At 40.0% G+C, this 27,244-nt stretch overlaps 1 protein-coding gene across 1 annotated transcript in view; it reads right to left on the bottom strand.

Annotated features, from left to right (window-relative positions):
- Nucleotides 1-27,244, bottom strand: part of nphp4 (nephronophthisis 4) — a 522,237-nt gene that overhangs the window by 15,110 nt on the left and 479,883 nt on the right. The window contains exons 24-28 of the mRNA XM_060932193.1: nucleotides 22,440-22,599; nucleotides 22,181-22,245; nucleotides 21,897-21,982; nucleotides 14,811-14,982; nucleotides 10,235-10,414 (exon numbers count right to left, since the gene is read on the bottom strand). Coding sequence (XP_060788176.1) covers nucleotides 10,235-10,414; nucleotides 14,811-14,982; nucleotides 21,897-21,982; nucleotides 22,181-22,245; nucleotides 22,440-22,599 — 663 coding nt within the window. The remainder of the gene's footprint in view (nucleotides 1-10,234; nucleotides 10,415-14,810; nucleotides 14,983-21,896; nucleotides 21,983-22,180; nucleotides 22,246-22,439; nucleotides 22,600-27,244) is intronic.

Genomic DNA, 27,244 nt, shown 5'->3' on the forward strand with positions numbered 1-27,244 from the left:
TATGTCACTCATGAGGAAATCAATGAATTGTTTTGATAAATTTGGGTACTTTTTGTTTGTGAATGTGTCTATATAATAAAAAGAACATCACACATTGACTTGAAGATATGAAGTTTATCTTCTCATGTTGAAAAACTTGCATTTTTCATACGAAATACATCACGGATCACTGAGTGACATAATTAAATAATATTGGCTGGCTTTTTTTGTGGTTTATCAGATATATTCCATTCAGCTAGCATGATATTGAATGAGTCAAAGACAAGTAGCTGAATGGAATATATCTGAGAGACCACGAAAAAAGCCAGCTATTATTATTATTATACATACACATTCGATGGAACAATTATAGATTTTACAAAAAGTTAAGGACAGGGTGGTAACTTACCAATATTGAATGCTGATTCTGATCGAGTGTAATTCGATGTTCTGTCAATCCAATGTACTGTACAAAGTCAAAGTTCTAACAATAAAAATGGTCCAAGTCCAAAAACCCTGAACAACAACCCAACTTGTATACAAGATATATCCAGGTTGACAGTTCAAGTTCAAAGTTACTTTTGGTCGTAGTTAATTGTTACATTGCAGTTGTTCAAAACAAAAAGGCTTTGCTGAGTGAAGTCCATGAGTGAAGTCCTCTTATAAAAGTCTCCGTCACTTTTCCTCACCTCCAAGTAGAACTTTATATTTCCCCTATTGCTCTCTTTTCCAGTTTTTTGATGTCCGTTGGTATGTTTTCCTCTTGTAAATATGTGTGAAGAATATCCAAGAAAGCCTTGGTAGTCTTTTGGGTGCTCAGCGTGTCTGTCTCTTTAAATCTTCAGCTTTTAATGAAGCAAACGTTGCCACCATGTTATGTACAAACTGTCCGAGTCACTCACTAGCATGGAAGTTTTACATCTCCGACATGTCACTTTTCCAGTTTTTCGATGTTTGTTGGTATGTTTTTCTCTTGTAAATATGCATGAAGAATATATAATGAAGTTTTGGTAGCCTTTCGGGTGTTCAGCGCATCTTTAGTTTCAGTTTGTTTATTTATTTAGTGCTTAAACCTAGCACTAGATCTTCTCTCTCTCCCGGCGGGCAAAAAAATGATTGTGCGCCTGCGCAACAGAAAAATTGTCATTGGATCTTCGCATGAGCTCCATTGCGTGACGTCGTGTTGTCTTGACAACATGCAGTATTATAACAAGATTGCACGCTCATTCTCCATTGGGGAGAGTGGCGTAATACATGGAGGATAAGCGATATGATAACAATACTGCATGCCATCAATAAACCCACTAGAAGGGAATAGAATACATATGTGACCCCTCACCGAATCCAGGGACACATGTCGGCCGAAACGAATCCGAGATAATCGCAAAAGAAGCATTTTTTTTCGAAATTTGTGATTTTTGTTTTTTTCCATCATGTGTAAGTTGAGTTCTTGAAGAATGCAATCAGTATTTCAGATAATAGATTGTTTTGTTGGAAAAGCATACATTTTTTGTTGCAAATTGTCTCATTTTTGTCACGACTGTAGCCTGCTGGGGGGTGTGGGTAAATTACCATATGGGCCATTCACATGAAGATTTAAGTAATTTGTTTTTTTTTTTCCGCGAATCAGCTGTATGATACGAGCTGAGCGCATGGCTACTTAACCTGCATACAGGCGTGTGATTTCACTATGGAATGAGTTACTAAACAGAGCGCAGAGGAGCAAACACCGCGAAGCAAACAGACACACGGTATTTACATCGGAGATAACCATTTCTAGCAAAAAAAAAAAATGCAACCTCGTTTTCCAGATTGAATGGAACACTTGAATGATTGGATAATACACGGACCGTTCTAGGATTACATTCCATCGGAGGCATTGGTGTGTGCAAGGCGCGTTTCTCTTTCTGATGGGGTAAGTTTATTAATCTAAGGCTGTGTGGTTATTTTTGCATGTAACGGAGAGTGTTGTGGTTTGGTTAAGCCTAGGTCACAACCGGACGTACGATTTTTTGGCTGTGTGATTTTTGGCGTTTCCCAAATCGTTGCGTTTTTTTTTTTGTTCACGGAGAAAGACGCGCGTTGGCCGTAAGTTTGTCTTGCAACCTGAAAAAAACGTAAGCGCCCGTAGAGTTTGTTTGACATGACAAAGAACCTCTGCGGCCGGTCTGCGGCTCGAAAATCAGCACGTCACACGCGCGCTCTCGTGCTTTTCACACGCGCGCTCTTGTGCTTTTCACACGTGCGCTCTCGTGCGTTTCATGCGCGCGCTCTCCGTGTGTTTCTTGCGTTTTTTGCATGTAGACCGGCTGTAGGAGCACATACAGCCGGTTGTGACCGAGGCTTTACATGAAACTAGTGTTGTGTTAGTTGTGTCATCATCGTGCTATCTTTCTTTCTTACGGTGTGAGTAATTTTTCAACCACAAAACGTTAAAGTATACTTTAGGACTTATTTTTGTACTTCATAATTGTGTTGGGCATACTTTGCATGGAAGGAAAATTGACGTGGTGATCTTTGTTTACATGAAAGTAGCATCGTGCTAGCTCGTAGGGGGTAGGGCTTTCCTTAATGTCATGCAAATGAGCAGCATTATGTGCCCGCCCTACACCCAGAGTAGCTGAGATGGAAAACTTTGAGGGTGATTTTCTCCCTTTTCTGTTTTAAGAAGTATACACTTTCAAAAGGCCACACATTCTTCAAATATTGTCAGATCTCCACACGGAAGGCATCATTGGAAAGCTTAGAAACTGTACTTTCTGAATCTGTCAATAACTCAAAATGCCCCCGGGCCGACATGTGTCCCTGGATTCTGTGATCTCCCACATATATGTTATTTACCAGCTGGGAGGTTCAAAATACCGTGACCTCAGCCTCGGTCAGTACTTTCAAGACCTCAGTCATGGTATTTCACGATACGGACAAATCTTAAGCTGGTAAATAATATATTTATTTTTTCCTTTACCAAATTCTAACAGAAAACGAGAGTGCCCAAAAGGGAAAACCGAGCCGAGCCGCCATTTTGAATCCTCATTCACGGCTGAAATGCAAATTGCTTCCTCCTCGGTATACAAGTGCACTTCCATGGCAGGGAAAAAAACTACATTTTGCCACCTATGTAGTCCCCTATTTATACAAATAGGAGTCATTCAGGATTCAGCCATGTTTTTGCTCAGTGTTAGCAAGTTACAGGTTTTTAGCTTTCTCCTGAAATGTTTTCTTTTATTTCTTCTTCCTCAGGATAGTAAAACTCGCTTTCGCTGTGAAGACTGTCGTTATCGCTATCCATGCTGTGAAATTAATGCTATTCTCCTGAGAAATGCGAAAATAAATGTTGACAAAAATTGCTACTATGTTTGTTGTTGTTGTGAACGAGCAAGTCACCAAAGGTTCGTAACTGGTGTCCGTAACTGGGGTCCGTATCGTAGGATACGGACCTGCTCGCCAGCCAATCAGAGCGCAGGATTTTATTCCATGGAAAAAGTGGCCCGTATGTATAATAATTCCCAATATTTGACTCCGATGATGTCACTCCTAGTGTTTTCTCGCTCACTTGACACGCATCATCAAAATGGCAAAACTGGTTCAAAATTAAAATTCTTTTGATTAAATTGCATTTTTTTTGTGTGGTTGTGTCCATATAATATAAAGAACATTACATGGTGGTGCAAAGGTATCAAGTTTATTTTCTCATGTTGAAAATATTTTCACTCATTCACCTCATTCAGTCATGAATATGTTCACCACTCAAAGATAAACTTCGTATCTTCACCACTCCAGTGTGTTTTTTACTGAATCAATAATGTAGACGTTATAAAACAGAAATCTATCGCAGTTTGTATGAAAAAATAGGGGGCCTAAGACTTTTGCACAATCATGTGTGTATATATATATATATATATATATATATATATATATATATATATATATATATATACACAGTGGTGATTGAAAGTTTGTGAACCCTTTAGAATTGTCTATATTTCTCTATAAATATGACCTAAAACATCATCAGATTTTCACACAAGTCCTAAAAGTAGATAAAGAGAACCCAGTTAAACAAATGAGACAAAAATATTATACTTGGTCATTTATTTACTGAGGAAAATTATCCAATATTACATATCTGTGAGTGGCAAAAGTATGTGAACCTTTGCTTTCAGTATCTGGTGTGAACCCCTTGTGCAGCAATAACTGCAACTAAATGTTTCTGGTAACTGTTGATCAGTCCTGCACACCGGCTTGGAGGAATTTTAGCCCATTCCTCCATACAGAACAGCTTCAACTCTGGGATGTTGGTGGGTTTCCTCTCATGAACTGCTCGCTTCAGGTCCTTCCACAACATTTTGTTTGGATTAAGGTTAGGACTTTGACTTGGCCATTCCAAAACATTAACTTTATTATTCTTTAACCATTCTTTGGTAGAATGACTTGTGTGCTTAGGGTCGTTGTCTTGCTGCATGACCCACCTTCTCTTGAGATTCAGTTCATGGACAGATGTCCTGACATTTTCCTTTAGAATTCACTGGTATAATTCAGAATTCATTGTTTCATGAATGATGGCAAGCCATCCTGGCCCAGATGCAGCAAAACAGGCCCAAACCATGATACTACCACCACCATGTTTCACAGATGGGATAAGGTTCTTATGCTGGAATGCAGCGTTTTCCTTTCTCCAAACATAATGCTTCTCATTTAAACCAAAAAGTTCTATTTTGGTCTCATCTGTCCACAAAACATTTTTCCAGTAACCTTCTAGCTTGTCCACGTGATCTTTAGCAAACTGCAGATGAGCAGCAATGTTCTTTTTGGAGAGCAGTGGCTTCCTCCTTGCAACCCTGCCATGCACACCACTGTTGTTCAGTGTTCTCCTGATGGTGGACTCATGAACATTAACATTAGCCAATGTGAGAGAGGCCTTCAGTTGCTTAGAAGTTACCCTGGGGTCCTTTGTGACCTCGCCGACTATTACACGCCTTGCTCTTGGAGTGATCTTTGTTGGTCGACCACTCCTGGGGAGGGTAACAATGGTCTTGAATTTCCTCCATTTGTACACAATCTGTCTGACTGTGGATTGGTGGAGTCCAAACTCTTTAGAGATGGTTTTGTAACCTTTTCCAGCCTGATGAGCATCAACAACACTTTTTCTGAGGTCCTCAGAAATCTCTTTTGTTCATCCCATGATACACTTCCACAAACACGTGTTGTGAAGATCAGACTTTGATAGATCCCTGTTCTTTAAATAAAACAGGGTGCCCACTCACACCTGATTGTCATCCCATTGATTGAAAACACCTGACTCTAATTTCACCTTCAAATTAACTGCTAATCCTAGAGGTTCACATACTTTTGCCACTCACAGGTATGTAATATTGGATGATTTTCCTCAATAAATAAATAAAAAAGTATAATATTTTTTGCCTCATTTGTTTAACTGGGTTCTCTTTATCTACTTTTAGGACTTGTGCGAAAATCTGATGATGTTTTAGGTCATATTTATGCAGAAATATAGAAAATTCTAAAGGGTTCACAAACTTTCAAGCACCACTGTGTGTATATATATATATATATATATATATATATATATACAGGGTGCGATTTGTCAAAAAACCAGAAGGGGGATTTTTTTTTTTTTATCATGAAACGTCACAAAATTAAGGTAACAATAGGCTAACAGCTCAATAACATCCGATGATATCAAATGAATAACACTAAATGAAAATGAACACTAAACCAGAGATAGTAAATTCATCTTCCTATCTCTCTGACTAAATACACGAACACTAACACAACAAAGTTCGCATTGCTTGTCGCGTTGCTGTGATGTTTCTCTCCCTCCGGATTAAATGGACAGTGACTCGAAAATCACTAAAATACATGAATACTAAATGAACAGTTTGCTCTGATGGCGCAGTTCACATTGTGCCCAGCTTTCCGATTTAAACTGTTTTTTTCTCATCCTTATACTTCCTGTTTCATGGACTGTAACGGATTTGCTTATTTAGTAATTTTAATACAGAATTTACTTTGAAATTATAATCAGACACTCCAACTCCCCCCCCCCCCCCCAAAAAAAAAAAAAACGGCCGTGAAAAAGGCGGCATCTGCCAAAAGGCGCGCTGTTTGCATCCCTGCATAGAACGCAAAGATATTGTTATTATCTACAATGTATCTATTTGCTGGGGACGTTCGTGAACATCAAAGCTGCCACTTCGGGTCATTTTGAAAGTGAGTGCAATGTAGACCATAGAAAACTGTGTCACAACATGCCTGTCATGTCAACTTTTTTTTTGGTTTGTTTGGTTTATTGACAGGGTTGTCTCCAAGGATTTTTTTTCAGCAGAGATAAAAACGGGGGGGGGGGGATGATCCCCCCCAGCAAATCGCACCCAGTATATATATATATATATATATATATACATACATACACACACATATATACTGTATATACACACACACACAAATACACAAATACAATTACAAAAAATAACATAAAACGAGTGTAAAAGATAAGTAGCAAGAAAGCTTAAGAGACAGAAGTTGAGTCAGAAAGAAAGCCAGCACGATTAGAGTAGAGTTTGACATTTAAAAATATCTAAAATATCCTCAGCTCGATCTGAAATCCCTCTCTGCCATCCACCAAGCTGCTACACAGGCTGATGAGGTGGCCATATTAAAGAGCGCGTTTTTATGTTCCACATTACTTACATTGTGTCACCATTTGTCCTTCATGCAAATGGTGGCATTACTTCTAGCAAATTAAAAGAACATTATGTCACTTAACCAACAGATCCATATGTAAGTTAAAAGCATATGAAGTCCCTTGGGCCAAGCTAATCCAAATGCTCTGCATGTCTTTAAAGTGTTAAGAGATAAAGGACAGCCCAAGTGCATCCAGGAACTAATGGGAATTGTGTAACATCTAAAAGCCTTTAAAACTCATGTGTGTTAAAGAATACAAATCAAGATCAGACTTCATTCACACTTAGCGCAAAACTGCTGCAAGTACTTGAGTCAAAATGCAACATCTTAAGATTACTGGAATACATGAAAACATCTTACCAAGATACTAAGACGCCTGTATGAACGTTATGCCTCAGGACTACCGTATAATAAGTGCCTTTTGCATGGACGTTGACGGTAAATTATCAGGATGACAGATTTGAAATCCTGGAATGATTGATGCACCAATCTATCAGGACAAGACCTGATAGACATTATTTATACAAATTTTGTTTTGGTATGTTCATTGGATGACTTCAGGGTCAGTAAAAACAACTAGGCATGTAATGATACAGCATGTGATGATAAATCATGATCCAAACTTATCCATCCATCCATCCATCATCTGTAGCCACTTATCCTGTTCTACAGGGTCGCAGGCAAGCTGGAGCCTATCCCAGCTGACTACGGGCGAAAGGCGGGGTACACCCTGGACAAGTCGCCAGGTCATCACAGGGCTGACACATAGACACAGACAACCATTCACACTCACATTCACACCTACGGTCAATTTAGAGCCAGATCCAAAGTTATGATAATTAAAATCAATGAAATAAACATTGAATCACAATTATTATTGCTGCATGGGCTGCAGTTTTTTTTAACAAAAGGAATATTTAAGTTGATAAAGTGTAGGAAAATAAATGTTGCAATTTTTGGGCAATAAAATTTTCTTCATTTATTTATTTAATTTTTAAATACCGTGAGAAAATCAATACGTGAACCCGATATGGTGAAGTGAAATGAACCGTGAATTTGGTGAATCGTTACATGCTTAAGAAACATTTAATATTTGCAACCATTACCTTTCCAACCTAAATTATGGTTAGAAAGGTAATGGTTGCAAATTAAGGAGAAAAAAAAAAGTACGTCAGTAAGGAAAGCAACATATTGACGAACAGACTGTTCTTTAGACCAAAACAAACAAACAAAAAAACCCAAAAAAGATTACTGGCTGTAAGGGATTAGCTGCAAAAACAGAAGCAAGTCTGACACTGAAAGTTTCCAGAAGAGCTGTGGCAGATTCTGCAAGATGCTTACCAGCCAATTTCCTCATAAAACTGCACAAAGTGTCCCGGAGACTACTGATGCATTTTTAAAAGCAAAGGCTTGTCGCACCAAATCGTGACTTTTTTTCCCCCCAGTCTGGTGCTGTCTGCTGCTATTTATAATATATTTTTATGTAGAAAGCATTTCCTTCCATTATTTTTGACAGCATCTTTGCTTTACAGCATTTCTAAACATTTTTGCACAGTACTTACTGTACCTAACACAAGTTTAAAATGAATTTAGACAAAGGACTTGTGTCACTTAATGTAGGAAAAGATGTCAGAATAAATGCACACATCTGTATGAAAAGTGATGTTACAATTTATAGGTAACGTTAGTCTGGGGCTGATTCTCAAATAGAGTTCTCCTGGGCATATAGTGCACTACGTAGGGTATGCACAGAATCATTAGGTTACACCCTGTAGAGTTAGCATATAGGGATTGGAGATTATTTGGATTCCAGTTGAAGACCGAGCCACTAAAATCCTAACTCCGAAAAAGTTGGGACGGTATGGAAAATGCAAATAAAAAAAGAAAGCAATGATTTCAAATTTACTTTGACGTGTATTTCATTGCAGACAGTATGAACTCAAGATATTTCATGTTTTGTCTGCTCAACTTTGTCATTTGTTAATATGCATCCATTACAGCGTTTGAGGTCTGCAACACATTCCAAAAAAACTTGGGATGGGAGAAATTTAGGGCTAATATTGAGGTAAAACTATTAAATAATGACATGATTTGAAACTGGTGATGTCAACAGATGACTGTAATCATGATTTGGTACAAAATCAGTATCCAGGAAAGGCCTAGTCTTTGGGGAGCAAAGATGGGTCTAGGATCTCCAGTTTGTCATCAAATGCATAAGAACATTACTGAAATGTTCAAAAAACAATGCTCCTCAAAGAAAGATACAAAGGGATTTGAATATTTTTCCCATTACGGCGCATAATATCATGAAAAGGTTCAATGAAACTGGAGGAATTTCAGTGTGTAAAGGGAAAGGGCACAAGCCTAAGCTGAACACCCGTGATCTCTGATCCCTCAGATTGCACTGTATCAAGAACTGTCATTCATCTATAGCAGATATAACCACATGGGCTTGGGATTTATTTGGCAAACCTTTGTCAAGCACTACAGTACGGCACTACATCCACAAATGCCAGTTAAAACTTTACTGTGCAAAAAGGAAGCCTTATGTTAACTGTGTCCAGAAGCATCCATGACTTCTCTGAGCTCTGAGGCATCCGGGATGGACCATCACACAGTGGAAACATGTATTGTGGTCAGACGAAACAGTATTCCAGGTCTTTTTTTGTAAGATATGGATACTGTGTGCTCTGGACCAAAGACGAAAAGGACCATCCAGACTGTTACCAGCAACAAGTCCAAAATCCAGGGTCTGTCATGGTATGTGGTTGTGTCTCAGCGCCCTTATTACATTTCTGTGATGGCAGCATTAATGCAGAAAAGTATATTGAGATTTTGGAGCAACATATGCTGCCTTCAAGATGACATCTTTTCCAGGGAAATTTCAATAAGACAATGCAAAACCAAATTCTGCACACATTACAAAGGCATGGCTGCGGAAGAAGAGGGTGTCTGTCCCCAATAGAGAATGTGTGGTGAATTTTGCAACGAAAAATATAACAATGATGATCCCGTACTGTTGCACACCTTAACACCTGTTTACGGGAAGAATGGGACAAAATAACAACTGAAACGCTTCATCACTTGGTACTTTTAAAGTCCATAAACATCTTTTAAGGGTTATGATAAGGAATGGCAACAATACAACATGGTGAATACTTTATTGTCCCGACTTTTTTGAAATGTGCTGCAAGAAACAATATAATTCATGTGGTACAATATCAAATTGCAGTACAGGTCAAAAATTATTTACAAATCATTGTTTTAAGTTTTAATTTCAACATACCACCACAACTTTTTCTGATTTGGGGGTGTAGATGGTGTTTATTAATGCAGTGCTTGGGGTAGGTAGTATGCTTACTTGGTTGGTTATTTAATTTATTTAGCTGGCTGCTTGAAACACCCATGAATCAATTGATCCGTGACATGTGACACCCTACGTGGACTTTCATGGCGGACATGAAGGTGGGCATTCCAGTAAAATATCAAGGCTGTAAGTGTAAATCATGCTGGTAGAGGCATATCCAATTTTGTCCAATAAAGAAGTCATTACCCGTGATATAACAGGAAGCCTGCAGGTGAGGCACAGAAGCCAGGATGCTACCAGCTGCCTCGTGTCCACATCCACCACATTAAGGTAGCGGAAGTAGCTCCCAGAGTGCACAGCCTTCACTCCCAGCCTAATGTCCTGCACAGCCAGAGCTGGGAGAGCAAACACTTCCTCTGGGTCCACCTAACCAACACACACAAAATATAAATTATTATTATATCTACAGGACACTTTTTTTGATGGAATAAAAACGTGTTCTATTCCCTTTTAGCAGGTTTCATTCATTTGGTTTGATAGCATGCAATATTATCATATCGCTTACCCTACATGTATTACACTACCGTTCAAAAGTTTGGGGTCACTTTGAAATGTCCTTATTTTTGAAAGAAAAGCACTGTTCTTTTCAATGAAGATCACTTTAAACTAATCAGAAATCCACTCTATACATTGCTAATGTGGTAAATGACTATTCTAGCTGCAAATGTCTGGGTTTTGGTGCAATATCTCCATAGGTGTATAGAGGCCCATTTCCAGCAACTATCACTCCAGTGTTCTAATGGTACAATGTGTTTGCTCATTGCTTCAGAAGGCTAATGGATGATTAGAAAACCCTTGTACAATCATGTTAGCACAGCTGAAAACAGTTGAGCTCTTTAGAGAAGCTATAAAACTGACCTTCCTTTGAGCAGATTGAGTTTCTGGAGCATCACATTTGTGGGGTCGATTAAATGCTCAAAATGGCCAGAAAAATGTCTTGACTATATTTTCTATTCATTTTACAACTTATGGTGGTAAATAAAAGTGTGACTTTTCATGGAAAACACAAAATTGTCTGGGTGACCCCAAACTTTTGAACGGTAGTGTACATCACTCTACCCAATGGAGAAAGAGCGTTGAATATGGTTTACGATATTGCATAGTTGTCAAAACAACATGACGTCACACGTCAGAGACATAAAACTTCTGTGCTAGCGAGTGAACTTGACAATTTGTAAACAAAGAAACATGGCCGCCCGATTTGCTTCGCTAAATACGGAAGATTTTGAGAGAATTTTGAAAGAGAAAGAAGTGTTGAACACCCAAAAGGAATGTATAATAATAATAATAATAATAATAATAATATTGGCTGGTGTTTTTTCATGGTATATCAGATATATTCCATTCAGCTAGCATGCTATTGAACTCATCTTCGACTCATTCAGTATCATGCTAGCTGAATGGAATATATCTGATATACCATGAAAAAACGCCAACCAATATGATTTAATTATTTCATTCTCATAAGAGTTACCTTTTTCAGGATTTACTTTAAAAATTATGCTAAAATTATTGACACTCCTAAAGAATAAGTAATACATGCAAACAAATGTCCTTTTTCCTTGGGGTATAAATGATGATGGTGCACACATTTCACCGCACCCCCCAGTTAATTCTTGTGTTTCTCGAGTTTCAAGATCAACTCTTAAATGCCATTTTCATAACAAGCTGCTTGGAAGTGTTGCAAGAAAGAAGGCCTTCATGAGAGAATGCCACAAACCTATCCAAGCATCATTACACCGCAAAGAAAATGATCTCTTAAGAGAAAATATCTTTAATATGGGTGAATTTATCTAATATTTCTTATTAGAAGATGATTAGAGCTCAAATTTAAGATTATTTAGCTTACTTTTAGATGCTTTTACTTATTTCAAGCTTGATATTGTGTTATTCTATTGGCAGATAACTTAGCTTCTTTCTAGAATTAAATGCTTAAAATTAGCAAAATTATCTGCCAAGAGAAAAAGAAAATTTTAAGCTTGAAATGAGGAAAAGTGTCTAAAAGTAAGCTAAATAATCTAATAAGACCACCATCACAACCCGCCGTAAGTGTTTTGGACACGCACGGGTCGCAGGGTTTGGTAGCTCGCAGCCATGCCGCAGGGTCGCGGTGAACCCGGGTGAAAGTTTGGGGGAGGAGTACGGGCAAAGTACTTGTCAAGTACAGGTTGCACGCCTGACTTTCTTGAGGCGTGGGAAAAATTGCGCCGTTAGCCCGTGGAAAGCGTATATCTGACGCACGTGATCAGTGCGTGTTCAGTGAGTGTGAAGTGCACGTGACTTGCATTTTACCAGTTTCCTGCGCTAGGAGTATGGGCCGCACTTGTGGAGCGTGTGTGACGCACGTGATTAGCACATGACAATCACTCATGACTTGTGTGTGACGCAAGCCAGGAGTGGGTATAAAACCAGCATGTCTGCAGCATTTTGCATCTGTCTTTCAGCTGAAGAACAATATCGCTTCGTGCTGCTCCTCAGCTTCGATCATCTGCCTATAAGGCTCCAACTCCCTCAGTCATCGCGGTGGTATGGCGACAGCCATCTTCTTCCCTTCTACAATGCTACACTTTACACGATCGGTTCCTTGATTCCTCCCCAATATACATACCCAGAGTCTTAACCCTCGTGTTACATGCGGATCGTGTGCACGCCACACATGGGGGCAGAAAGTGAGATGTACTTCTGTCTTGGGGGCCGCACAAATAGCAAGTGTGGAATACTTGCGTAGTATTTCTGAGGCACGTCACTCGTACAATGACCGTGCGTCACTCGTGCATCTTACTGTCATCGCAAAGCCCCTACTAGCGTTGCTGACTTGGTTCAGGTGTACAAAAGGAGTACGGGTCCTGTACATTGTGTATGCGTTCTTGATTTTTCGCAAGACCTGTAGAATTTGCATGTGCAGGACCAAAAGTCTCCACGGCCAGTCTGCGATCTTCTACGGCGCTGAACACACGCAAGTGTCGCACAAGTCTCAAGCACGGTTTTGCTAATTTTTTCACTGTAGACCACCCGTAGTAGCATGTACGGCGGGTTGTGAGTGAGCCTTAATAAGAAATATTAAATAAATCCACCCATATTAAAGATATTTTCTCTTAACAAGATATCGTTTTGGGCGGCACGATGGTGTAGTGGTTAGCGCTGTCGCCTCACAGCAAGAAGGTCCGGGTTCGAGCCCTGTGGCCGGCGAGGGCCTTTCTGTGTGGAGCTTGCATGTTCTCCCCATGTCTGCGTGGGTTTCCTCCAGGTGCTCCGGTTTCCCCCACAGTCCAAAGACATGCAGGTTAGGTTAACTGGAGACTCTAAATTGATCGTAGGTGTGAGTGTGAATGGTTGTCTGTGTCTATGTGTCAGCCCTGTGATGACCTGGCGACTTGTCCAGGGTGTACCCCGCCTTTCGCCCGTAGTCAGCTGGGATAGGCTCCAGCTTGCCTGCGACCCTGTAGGACAGGATAAGTGGCTACAGATGATGGAGGGATAGATTGATGGATGGAAGATATCAGTTTTTTGCAGTGTAGAACCACAATTCATGCTTTAGTTTAATTTGTCATGGTCAAATGAGACCAAACTCAAACTTTTTGGTCATATTACCATCAGCATGTTTGGGACTGCATACAAGAAAAAGCACCCAATAGCGACTGTAAAAGATGGAAGTGTATCACTGATATTTCGGGCCTGTTTTATGACTGGGCATTCAGTAACTTGTGAAGATTACTGACATCATGAACTCTGCTATTTACTTGGATATACTTCCAAATCTACACATAAATACCACAGAACCACAAAATCAATGCGCTTCATTTCTCAAACCGAATAAGAATGGATTCATGTGCAAGTGAAAATATCCTGAATACAGTCAAATTCATCTACCATTTCCTCTTATCAGATTACAGTATAATATAAAATACAAAAAAAAATATTCTGAAACCTAGACTTTTCTTTATTCATTGCAAGCTTGAAATAGTCTTCACATTCTATTGGCGGATAACTGTGCTCATTTTAAGCATTTATTCCTAGAAACATGCAAAATTATCCGCCAATGGAATAAACACATGTAAAGCTTGAAATGAGTAAAACTATCATATTATACTTGGATTATTTTAATTTTAGAATACAAAATACTGGATAGATTTCACAGTTATTCCATGAAATCAAGTCGTACATGAGCTGATAGCCGATGAGGCGCGTAGCACTGAGTTGGCTATAAGCCACGTCTGACGAGATTGACTGGAATAATTATTTTATTCTATCCACATTCGCTGGATTTTGAGAAACAAAGCATTTTTTTTTTTTGCAAATTCGATAAAGGAAAACTTTATACAAAATGTCTGACAAAATCAATCAAAGATGAAGAATGTAAACAAACTGGCGAGCACTTTGTGGAAAATGCTATAATAATTCTTGAAAAAAAAAGATACGTTCTTACCATCAAATACTTTTATTCCATATTTTGTTGCACTTTTTTGTATTTTTTTTTTGAGGTTTTGTTTTCAAGTAGAGTTTTTATTTCGTCCTTGGTTGGTTCAGCAACATGCTCTGCCATTTTGTTTTTCTCTACTCACAGTATATGAGCTGATAACCTAAGAGTAGAGTAGCCAATCAGAGCACACGTTTGCTCATATCCTGTGAATGGTGATAGAATAATTATCTATATTCAAGATATTTTCAATTCGTGTCATTTCTCGCAGTGCTCGATAAATAGGGACAGATCCCAAAGAGTGAGGCAGAACTTGATGTTGCCCTTTGACCCCTGTGTGCGTACCTGCAGCTCCAGAGGGTGGGAAGTGTAGCACTTGACCTTACGGATGCTCTGTGTGCCATGCAGTACCATGGAGTGCCAGCTGAGCGAACCACACACACAGCTAATGTCCATTTTCTGCAGGTAATGCATGTACACCTGCCATGTTTGAGTAGGAGACGCCAGCCAAGGATCACTGCCACACACACACAAAATTCATTTATTCACATTATCATCTACCCGTCTGAATAGAAAGACGGTTTAACATTTGGATTTGCAAGGTCAGGGATACTAAGAAATAATCCCAAACGACATTTACAAATATTTATCAGGACTGTTTTATATGCAGTAAGAGTATTCATGTATGCAAAACCTCTACAGTTAAAAAGAAGAAACAAACATTTTGGCCACCCTTCATCCACCATCCTTCCTGTTGCATGTCACTCAAATTTAAATCTTTCTTAAGCTCCAGTCACACTACAGCTCCCGATGCTTTGCAATGGGCTATTGATGAAAATGAGGCATTTTGGTGGCGATGCATGGCGATATACAGGTGACCTAAAAGTTATGGTCACACAGCAGGCGAACATTTGACTGTCATGCCTTCATGCAGTTGATTCTGGCACAGCTTGAGCAGACATGCTCATTCACAGAGTACGTTGTGCGTGCTCGCGGGATCCAGTTGTTATGGGAAACACCTGATGCTAATTTGAGCGCAATCAGCACACGCATATAAGGACACTGTTTTCACAGAGGCTTTGCAAAGTATCATCATTATCACTGTCATGTTTGTTTCTAGCAATGTTCATGAATCTGGTTAAATACTCTGCTTTCGGTTTTGCTTTTGTTTTTGTGTGTATTTTCTTACTCTGACCTTGCCTCACGTTTTGCTTTTGTAAATATCAGGCCTGCTAATAAACGATCTTCCTGCACTTAGATCCGTCTACAGCCGCATACCTGACAGAATACTTCACAAAGTCTCTGTGAAAACAGCGTCCTTATATGTGCATTCTGATTGCGTTCAAATCAGCATCAGGTGTTTCCCATAACGACTGGGTCCCAAGAGCATGCACAACTCGCTCCGAAGGATCCCTGAATGTAAATGCACTTTTCAAGTCTTGGTGAAAGTTAGGCTCTGCCGAGCTGTTGCGTTGATGAGGTTCCAGTGAGCATTGGGGATATGGATTGGAAACAAACACATCTCAAGAGGCCCGGCGAAGGTTCCCCAAGTTTTGGGAAGTCGTCCCAAACCCATCTGCAAGTATTCGTCGCTTCATTTACTGAAAATTTTCACAACATTTTTGGCCACTCACAAGGCAGAGACACACCAAAAAACAACTTGGGAAGCTTGGAGAACATTCGCCGTGCATCACGATTGGTGGCGATGCTACCAATTTTTCATCGCCAAGTATTCGCAAACTCATCACAAGCTGTAGCATGACCAGGGCCTAATGTTTTCTAAATATTTGGTTTGACTTTAAGACAAAAGGTATAATTCATTTATTATGCTATTTATGCTGTCTACTGCAAAAAATAATTCTGGATCTATTTACATACCCAGATTTGCATCAAAATTTAATCAGCTGTTCCTTGGCTCATGGCCCAACTTTCCGCAAAATTTCATCAAAATCCACTCAGGACTTTTTGAGTTACATTGGGAAAAGGCAAACAAAAAAACAAACAAACGGAGGTGAAAATAAAGTTGTTGGAGTTAAAAAGTTATTTTTGGTGACTACAATAACCAGTTTATAACGAATGTTAATCCTTTGTTGTTCTATGACAGTATTTTTTCCGAAATAAAGGTATGGCCCATCCTGAAAAACATGAAATATATTTATATTAAGGGGTGGCACAGTGGTGTAGTAGTTAGCACTGTTGCCTCACAGCAAGAAGGTCCTGAGTTTAAGCCCAGGGGCTGGTGAGGGCCTTTCTGTGTGGAGTTTTCCCTGTGTCCGTGTGGGTTTCCTCCGGGTGCTCCGGTTTCCCCCACAGTCCAAAGACATGCAGGTTAGGTTAACTGGTGACTCTAAATTGACCGTAGGTGTGAATGTGAGTTGAATGGTTGTCTGTGTCTATGTGTCAGCCCTGTGATGACCTGGCGACTTGTCCAGGGTGTACCCCGCCTTTCGCCCGTAGTCAGCTGGGATAGGCTCCAGCTTGCCCGTGACCCTGTACAGGATAAGCGGCTACAGATAATGGACAGAAGTTTATATTAAAATATTTATGTATTTAGTGATTCTAGTGCCAATTTACAATGGCATTTAAAAGCAGAAAAGAAAAAAAAAAGACAGTCAGTTTCACTGTTAGCACCTAAAAAACAAATGAGCCCATCACATACAATATATAGCAAAAGTGTGCGGACTCATGACCATCACACCCATACAATATGTTGGCCTTATATAGATGCCTTTGTATGCTGCAGCATTACAATTTCCCTTCACTAGAACTAAAGGGCCTAAATCTGTTCCAGCATGGCAATGCCGTTATGCACAAAACAAGCTCCGTGAAGACATGGTTTGCCAAGGTTGAAGTGGAAGAACTCGAGTGTTCTGCACAGAGCGCTGACCTCAACCCCACTGAACACCTTTGGGATGAACTGGAACACCGACTGTGTCCCAGGCCTCCTCGCACATCATCAGTGCCTGACCTCACCTGATATCTTGTGGCTGAATAAGAAACCTCACAGTCACGTTCCAAAATCTAGTGAAAAGCCTTCCTAGAAGAGTAGAGGTTATTATAACAGAAAAGAGGTGAGCAAAACTTGGAATGTGTTGTTCAAAAAGCACACACAGTACTGTGCAAAAGTCTTAGGCACATGCAAAGAAATGCTATAGACCAAAAATGGCTTAAAAATAATGAAATGAAATGTTTCAACATAAAAAAAAGCAGCAGTAAGCCATAATAAATGAAACAAAGTCAGTGTTTGGTGTGAGACGACCCTTTGCTTAAAACGAACAAAAAAAAATTAGTAGTCTCAGGTACAGTGAGTGCAGTTTTATGCAGAAATGAGCTGTAGGTTTTACTGAGCATCTTACAGAACCAGCCACAGTTCTTCTGGACACTGACTGTCACACTCACTTCTTCATTTTGCACCAAAACCCAGCAGCCTTCATTATGTTTTCTTTTTTAATCTGAAAAGTGCTCTCTTATGTAATATGCTGCTCAGATACAAACTTTTTTTTCTGTAACATTTAATTTTGTGCTGGAAAACAAACGTTTGGACTCTAAAATGTTTTTGTACTGACTCGATAACGGGGTCAATCCCATAGGGAAGCCATGGCCTGATGTTTAGAGAAGCCGCTTTGGGACTAAAAGGTCACTGGTTCAGTTCCCTGGACCAGCAGGAATGGCTGAAATGCCCTTGAGCAAGGCTCTGTGTATGTTGCTCTGGATAAGAGCATCTGCTAAATGCCTGTGATTTGAATATCCAATGAGAGTTTTCTGCTGCGCATGCGCAGAAGCATTTCTTTGTTCAGCGGCGGCGCCCGCAGTAACCTGCCGCAGTTAATTGAAAATGCCATTAGATACGTCTCATCTCATCTCATCCCATCTCATTATCTCTAGCCGCTTTATCCTTCTACAGGGTCGCAGGCAAGCTGGAGCCTATCCCAGCTGACTATGGGCGAAAGGCGGGGTACACCCTGGACAAGTCGCCAGGTCATCACAGGGCTGACACATAGACACAGATAACCATTCACACTCACATTCACACCTACGGTCAATTTAGAGTCACCAGTTAACCTAACCTGCATGTCTTTGGACTGTGGGGGAAACCGGAGCACCCGGAGGAAACCCACGCGGACACGGGGAGAACATGCAAACTCCACACAGAAAGGCCCTCGCCGGCCCCGGGGCTCGAACCCAGGACCTTCTTGCTGTGAGGCGACAGCGCTAACCACTACACCACCGTGCCGCCCCCATTAGATACGTATTACACATAAAACGTCTGCGCTAGCAAGCAACTGTGACAATTTATAAACAAACAGGGCTGCCAGGCTTGCTTCATAATTGTTCCATCGAATATTTTCCCCAGAAAAAATATCAGAGCGGTGATACTGATGCAGAGCTCAGCCCATAAAGGCTGGCTGCTGGGGGGTCCGGTGCCATGCTTCCCTGGAAAATTTGAAACTAGAGACTTCAAATGGTGCATTCTGGTGGCATCTAGGGCTGATTTAGGCACAATTCAACATTATTAAATTTGCTGTTTTTTTTTTTAACCTTGTCTTCGATTCATTCAGTATCACGCTAGCTGAATGGAATATATCTGGTATACCACTCAGCGCCAGCCAATATTATTTAAAACAGTAAGTTTTGGTTGCTAAGCAACATAATCAAGGCTTCTCAGCCAATCTGATATTAGGGGTGAAAATATTCATTTTTATAAAGTGCAATTTTTCTCCTTTTTCACTTTTAAGAATAACCAGACTTTAACTATGCTTCAATATTGATCAAAATAAACATGTTTCAGTTTAGATATATCTGTAGAACCATGTATAGCAGAAAATGTCAAAAAGTCACCATCCATCCATTATCTGTAGTTGCTTATCCTGTTCTACAGGGTCACGGGCAAGCTGGAGCCTATCCCAGCTGACTATGGGTGAGAGGCAGGGATAGTCCACACCCTGGACAAGTCGCCAGGTCATCACAGGACTGACACACAGAGACAACCATTCACACTCACATTCACACCTACGGTCAATTTAGAGCCACCAATTAGCCTAACCTGCATGTCTCTGGACTGTGGGGGAAACCGGAGCACCCGGAGGAAACCCACACAGACACGGGGAGAACATGTAAACTCCACACAGAAAGGCCCTCGCCGGCCGCGAACCCAGGACCTTCTTGCTGTGAGGCGACAGTGCTAACCACTACACCACTTAGGGTGCATCAGTTGCCCTCACTTTCATAAAATCTGATGCATTTTTGTTTAGGTGTTCCTTTTCACCAATAAAGACATCCTGTAAAATTTTTTGACCATATTCAAAAGTCTAATGGTGGCACCATGAGGTTCATTTTTTGCCAAAAAACGCTTTTCGCGTAAGGTTTTAATCACAATGTTATTGATTTCTTGTGACCCAGAGATCATGTTAAGAACTAGAGGTCTGCACGGGTCGGATTTTTCAGTCCCGCTCCCGCATTGTGCAGTCCCACTCCCGCCCGCAAAGAATTATGATTTTCAGTCCCGCTCCCGCCCACAAAGAATTATGATTTTCAGTCCCGCTCCCGCCCGCACCTGCCATATTTTGTCCCGCTCCCGCCCGCAAATCCCGCATGATGCAGACGTTTGCGTTATTTCTCAGGAAAGTTCTTGTCTTGACACAGCGTGATGGTACCCCACCCCCTACTTTGAGTGGATTTGAGCATAAATATCTACAGCTCACGTTCACGTTTGTTATTATTTACCTTGTTTCTGAATTCAGCATGTAGTGTCTCTAATAATAATAATTAGTGCTGTCAAGCGATTAAAATATTTAATAGCGAATCGCACATTTTTGTCACATGAGAAACCATTGTAATTCTCTGATCAGCATAAAAAAGTGAATGGGCTTGCTTTGTACCAATGTTTGGTTTTTTTATTGCAAAGCAGAGCTAGCAAGAGAACCATGAGTGAACAACTCTAATCAGAGAGACAGGTTACACAGTGACGGTAGGCTTGACTCAATGCTATCCCAGAAATCCTTCCTGTAATACGCAAATTTGGCCGCCTCTGATTGGACAGCCAAATTTGCATATTACAGGAAGGATTTCTGGGATAGCATTGAGTCAAGCCTACCGTCACTGTGTAACCTGTCTCTCTGATTAGAGTTGTAGACTAACTCAAGCAGTAAATCATTTCACTCATGGTTCTCTTGCTAGCTGGGTGTGAACGGCGAGTCATTAGAGTGATCAAAGAATTTCCCGTTAGGGTGATCAATGGTAAATTTAAGATGCCATTCCTCACTCAATCTGGCAATCTGACTCTCTGCAAATTTAGGCATCTTAAAATGTTTTTATTAATGCCAAATAAAATATCCAGCACAAATTATACTGTATATGATAGACATAAATTAATAATTTATAAATTTTATTTCGAACACGTTTTTAGTTAGCGGGACTGCAGCTTATCACTGCTCCCGCCCGTGCCCCCATATGTGCACTTCCGGTCCCGCCCGCACCCTCAATGAGCTTTCAAAATTTGTCCCGCACCGCACTGCTTTGCGGCGGGTCCCGCGAGTCCCGCGGGACTCCCGCGGGAGTGCAGGGCTCTATTAAGAACCTTTGCAAGGGATTGAGAAGCATTAATGTGATTCATAATACATTTGTATTGTTTAAAAGTAGTTGAACAATGAGTCAATGAACAGCTAAAACTCAAACTGTGCTGGATAATATATTTAGAATATGTACTAAAAATGTGTATCTAAGATATTTGGTATACTCTATAAGGTGCCATAATGTTTCATGAAAAGTGACTGAAATTTTGTCATAAAAGTCATAAAATAGCAGCTTTTTCCATAACTTTGAGCTCCTGGTGCCACCATTAAACTTTTGCATTTTGTCAAAATATTTCACCCAGTGTGTTTTCTTACCAAAAGGAACATAAAAACAAAAATGCATCATGATCGGAGGAACTTTTCATTTTTAGGGGGCAACTGATGCACCCTAACCACCGTGACGCCAAAAATCACCATGTGAAGAGTTATTCAATTATATTTAGACTTCAGTGTACATATCAAGAACTAATTAGCTAAATATTTAATGTATTCGTGACTAATCAATGATTAAATTATCTATATTTCCACTGATGCACAATAGCGCCGAATCCTTTAGTGACTCCTGATGCAGAGCAGAAGTCATGATTTATCTATTTTTTATTTACAGTTTGTCATGAGGCTGTTTATTCCATTTCCCTGAGTGAGAAATGGCTGACTCTGGCTGTGATGAATAAATGCATATTGCAACGTGATGCAATCAGACAGCAAATGAGAAACCTTGATTAAGCAAATGACATTAATCACACAAGCAGAGCTTAATCAAGGATGTAGCAGCTACATAGAGGCAGGCCCACTCATACACACACATGCACATATATACACAAACACACACGCAGAGCTGAGGAGAAATGACACGTACTTGAATACAGTGATGACAAATGTTTTAATCTGTGGACTGGGAGCCCCTGGCACTTTCAAATAAATGTCCTGAGGTTCTCCTGGAGCCTGCAGTGCAGTAAAACGTACTAATCAGCTTATTTATTTGACTAATTTACTCACCAATTAAATAATACAAGAAGAAGCCGTTTCAGCAGTCTCAGTTTTAATGAACGTCATTAGTGAACCAAATATTGGTGAATTAATAAAGTGTTTCCTTGCAGTCTCGGTTACGGTTGGCTGACAGGCGCAGTGTGACTGGCTTACCGTAGCGTTGACGTGGCAGATCACATTGGGGTCGCTGCAGCGCACCTGGAGCCTGGAAGAAGCATCTGTGTGTATGTGTGAGAGAGAGAGAGGGGAGACAGAGGACAAATGTGGTGTTTAGATCAGTAACTGTGAACAGGACAGCCCTGTGTAAATGTGTATGTGTTAGAGAGAGACAGAAACGGAGAGGGAAAGCAACAGAGAAAGAAAGTGTGTGTGTGTGTGTTGGAACAGTTGCAAGGCTGATAATGAGCAACACCTGGTGTGCCGGGTTCAGCAGGAGGCAGCCGGATGGCTTTCTTAAAGAAGGAGAGCTCGGGCTGATAGAAGCGAAAGGTCTGCCCGACTATGTGGGGAGTCGGCTCCACTCTCACTTGGCAGATGGCCAGCGGCTGACTGTCCGCTGCTCGGAAAAACACCTGTGCAACGTATAGCAGCAGAACAGGTCATAAACTCGCCTCAAGAGAAGACATGGAAAGAACATTTGCTACTTATTCACTTATTATTAACAGAATTCCCATTGCACATTTTACAGCTGAAAGGCCAGCGTTATCTTCTCTTCATCTCAGTTATCCCTGTCACACAGCCAACAGGATGAAATCTCAGATGTTTTTATCACACACACAGCAGATGCTTAATATCTCCTTAAAAGTGCTTGTTCTGAGATGGTTCTATACGATCGACTCGTTCACAGGGACTTGTATCGCTGGCACTCCATGCAATCTAAGCTGCATACTAAACGGATGAAATACAAATCAAGCCATGTTGTTATTTAAAGGAGAACTGAACGCAATTTTTTTATTATCAAAATTCTATTTATCTCATTTTATTAAATACAGGAATGCATTTCTGATAGCTACCGGTATTTCGTCACTGCTAGAGCAAGTTACGAGTGTTTGAAATATGCTATGTAATATATCAGTCCGTATATCAAAGCAACGAGATTCGTTGAGACCTGTGCGAGACATCGTAGGACGGAAGTAAAACGTACAGCGGAAATCAAAGTGACCGACATCTGCCAACGTTGTCAAAAGACGCGCGCGCCCTCCTTCGAATGCTGATGTACAGTAATCAAGCCGGAAGTTTTGTTTGTTTTGATAGCAATCAGGAAAGTTTGAAAAAAGTTGGCAGTAATCGTCATTTAAGCTCGTTTTTGTGCAATATTTCATTTGGAAAACAGTTTTCAAAATGGCGACACTGACACCTGGCTGACACTTCACGTTTCAAAGTCTTGCACAAGTCTCGTGAAGATCGTGCGGATAAGCGATGCCTGCCGTGGACCAAACAAACTAAATTCAACACGGCTAAAAACCAAACAGGCCGATAAGTATAATATTTAATTGCAATTTAGTTGCCAATATGAGTCACGATATAAGGTTACTAAAACCGAAAACGTAATTGAATAACACGTTAATTAAGGAATAAAGCAAGTTTAAAAATGACTTCGGTTCTCCTTTAAGAAAGGAAAACGTAACTCATTCACATGAAGTGTTCTGTTAGATTATGCTAATTTAACATTCCTGGAAGGAGTCTCCAGTGTCAGGACGTTTTTCACTGTGGTAGAATCTTCATGAGAGCTGATCCTGGGCTTTCCAGTTTCTCAGCAACATGACAGCCTGGGTTCCCCCCCCCCTTAATAACTTCAAAAGGGAGAAAAAAAAAGAGAGGCTGGAGATGAAGTGGGCGTCACAGTGGTGTAATGGTTAGCACTGTCGCCTCACAGCAAGAAGATTCTGGGTTTGAGCCCAGCAGCCAGCGAGGGCCTTTCTGTGTGGAGTTTGCATGTTCTCCCCGTGTCTGTGTGGGTTTCCTCCGGGTGCTCCGGTTTCCCCCACAGTCCAAAGACATGCAGGTTAGGCTAATTGGTGGCTCTAAATTGACCGTAGGTGTGAGTGTGAATGGTTGCTTGTCTTTATGTGTCAGCTCTGCAATGGCCTGGAGACTTGTCCAGGGTGTACCCTGCCTCTCACCCATAGTCAGCTGGGATGCCCACAACCCTGCACAGGATAAGTGGTTACAGATAATGGCCGGATGGATGGATGGATGGATGAAGAGACTGTTTACATTTGTTATAATAAAATTCATAGCAGGAACGAGACATTCTATAACACTGAATGCAACTGTAAATGGGGAAGTCATGATATAGTTTGCACTTTAGCGGGCGTTGTACTTTACTGAGCCTAGCGGCGTTTGAGCGAATTTAAGTGGGGGTTCGGGGGCAGCAGCCCCCGTATTATCAATAATAAATAAAGAAAAGCTTATTTTGTTCCATTATATGTCAAAGTCATCAAAACTGGTGTTTGTCTGTGCTTTGGGATTGGTTGTTTGAGGGTTAGGGTTAGCGTGACTTTTCGTGTATTTTAGCACCCGCTAAAGTACAGTAGTCCCAAATAATGGCCTAATGGTTAGAGAAGCAACTTTGGGACCAAAAGGTTGCTGGTTCACCTCCCTAGACCAGCAGGAATGGCTGAAGTGTCCTTGAGTAAGGCACCTAACCTCCAACTGCTCCCCAGGTTGCTCTGGGTATGTTGTACATCACTCTGGATAAAAGCATCTGCGAAATGCCTGTAATGTAATGCAATATGTCTATGTATGTTCCTTTTTTTAAACAAAAAAAGACATCCATATGTATGTATAAAATGTTTATTAAAATGATTGGACTGTTAAAAGATCAGTAATTTTTAAATATAAATAGTTAAATCGCACAATGTGCTGTTCATCCATAAATTAATAATTGTTATTTATTTATTTTCCTGGTTCTGGTAGGTCACTACAGCCACTCTTATTTAGGTATGCAAAATGAGACATGTGGGCAGATTTGATCACTACAGGAATCGCAGTGAAGTGATGCTGCTGTGATGAAACTGTCTGCAACTGACACACTGAAGCTTCAAACCTCTGAAATCACATTTAATAGCCAGAAATAACAAGAGGCATGCTAAATCAATCATTTCTGTCATATGTCACAGAAATTCGGCAGAAATATCTGTCAAAAGAGCAGATCCACTTTCATTTGACCTCAAATTTAGGTTTCTCAGCAGAAAGTATTTTACTATGATTGAAAGCTGATAAATCTATTGATCTATCTATTTTTTTTGTTCACAAATCAAAAGCTATCCATATATCATATTGAAAATGACACTGCATCAGTGACTAAGGCTGCGTCCTCAAGCACATAGTATCAAAGTAATTAATAAGCTGCTATACGCAGTAATACTATTACACTATTAAGTGTTGCACTGTTTTTACACACTATTTAGTCCAGGAGTATATTTGGGACGTGGACTAAACACAATGAGTGGTTACAATGGTCTAAAATTACATTTGTATAACATACAATCTGGGAAAGAGGAGACGCATCTTTATTTGGACAATTTTAAGTAATTTTTACGCTGTTTGGAATTTATTCATAGCTATTTTTTTTTTATTTGTGAGTGCTGTGTTCATATAAATGCCAAATCAGTTATTCAGATTTATGAAAGAACATAAAGATGAATAATGCATTAGGTATATATACGGTAGTATTTTGATTACCTTAAAAAAAAAAAGATTCTATAGTGAAAGAAAAGAATGATTATAGGTTTCTAAGCGCTTCAGATGGTTAATACAGAGTCCGGATCAAGACTATACAGCTAAATCTCAGCATATTTACATAATATTTACATAATTTATATATATAGATTCACAAAATCCCTTGACATATTTGATAGTCATGCATGTGCACAGCTGTGGTATTTCTCTTTGCTATTCTAAGAACAGAATGACTCAATAAGATCTGGAAGGTTAAACAGTCCTGTAGGATTTGTGGATCACATCATCAGAGAATTAGAATAATGGTGGTTTGGTAAGTCCAGCTGAAACTGAAGCTAGATCAGGAGTTTCAATCTCATTTAAAAAAAAGGGGGGGGGGGATCGTTTCAGTTGTAAAACTGGTCAATTTTGCCAGAGTCACGTTCAAAGCAGTTGGAAAATAATCATTATTCTATCCACATTCACTGGATATGAACAATCGTGCTCTGATTGGCTACTCTACTATTGGCTATCAGCTCATATACGGTGAGTAGAGAAAAACAAAATGGCAGAGTGTGTTGCTGAACCAATCGAGGACAAAATAAAAACTCTATTCAAAAACAAAAATACAAAAAAGCAACAAAATATGGAATAAAAGTATGTAATGGTACAGTAAGAACACATCTTTTTTTTTTTTTTTTCAAAAATTATTATTATAGCATTGTTCACAAATTACTACCGTCATTTCGCTGGTTTATTTACATTCTAAGCGGAAGTTATTTTATTGGATGTTTTGTACTAAAATGTCTCTTTTTTTATCTTAACCATATCTTCCTTTGCATTTTGTTGTGGATTCTGTATTAACTACTTAACCCATTGACGCCTGAAACGCCTGCAAAAAAACATCTGCAAATGCCTAAGACAGTTTTTAGAAAAGGTCCCCATCTGCCTGAGGGTTTTCTGAAATAAAAATAATTAATTGAAAATGCCTATGAAAAATTCAATATCTCAGCCTCTGAAGCACATAGAGACATGAAATAAATTGCATTTAAAAGATAAAATTCTCTGCTTTTATTGGATCATGCTCATTCAGCATTAACACTAACACATTTTTATAAAAAAAAAACAAATCTCAGAGTCAGATGAGTAAAAATCAGTATTATATGATTCATTCATATAAAGAACGACATATCAACACAGATCAATTGATCTAAAAACATGTCAACACATAGATTAATTCATCTAACATGGAACAAGGCACTTTGTCATGGGAGAAAGGTGGGAAAGGAGTGAGGAGAAGTGGTGAAAGTCCTGAGGAGGAACTGGAGGAAATGACCAGGGGAAACAACCGGAGGAACAAATTTCCAAAGACTGACACTGACCTCACACACACCCATCTTTTACACACACACACACACACACACTACTGTCGTAGAACGTGGTGCATGAAGCACTCGTGGTGCAGGGGAATATTGCACTGCCTGCATCCCATCAGTGTAGACCCCGGGCGCACATTGGTGCCAGTGTGCTTTTTGGCACAATCCCTGCAGGTCT

This window comes from Neoarius graeffei, chromosome 10 (genome assembly GCF_027579695.1).
Source record: "Neoarius graeffei isolate fNeoGra1 chromosome 10, fNeoGra1.pri, whole genome shotgun sequence".
NCBI lineage: Eukaryota > Metazoa > Chordata > Actinopteri > Siluriformes > Ariidae > Neoarius > Neoarius graeffei.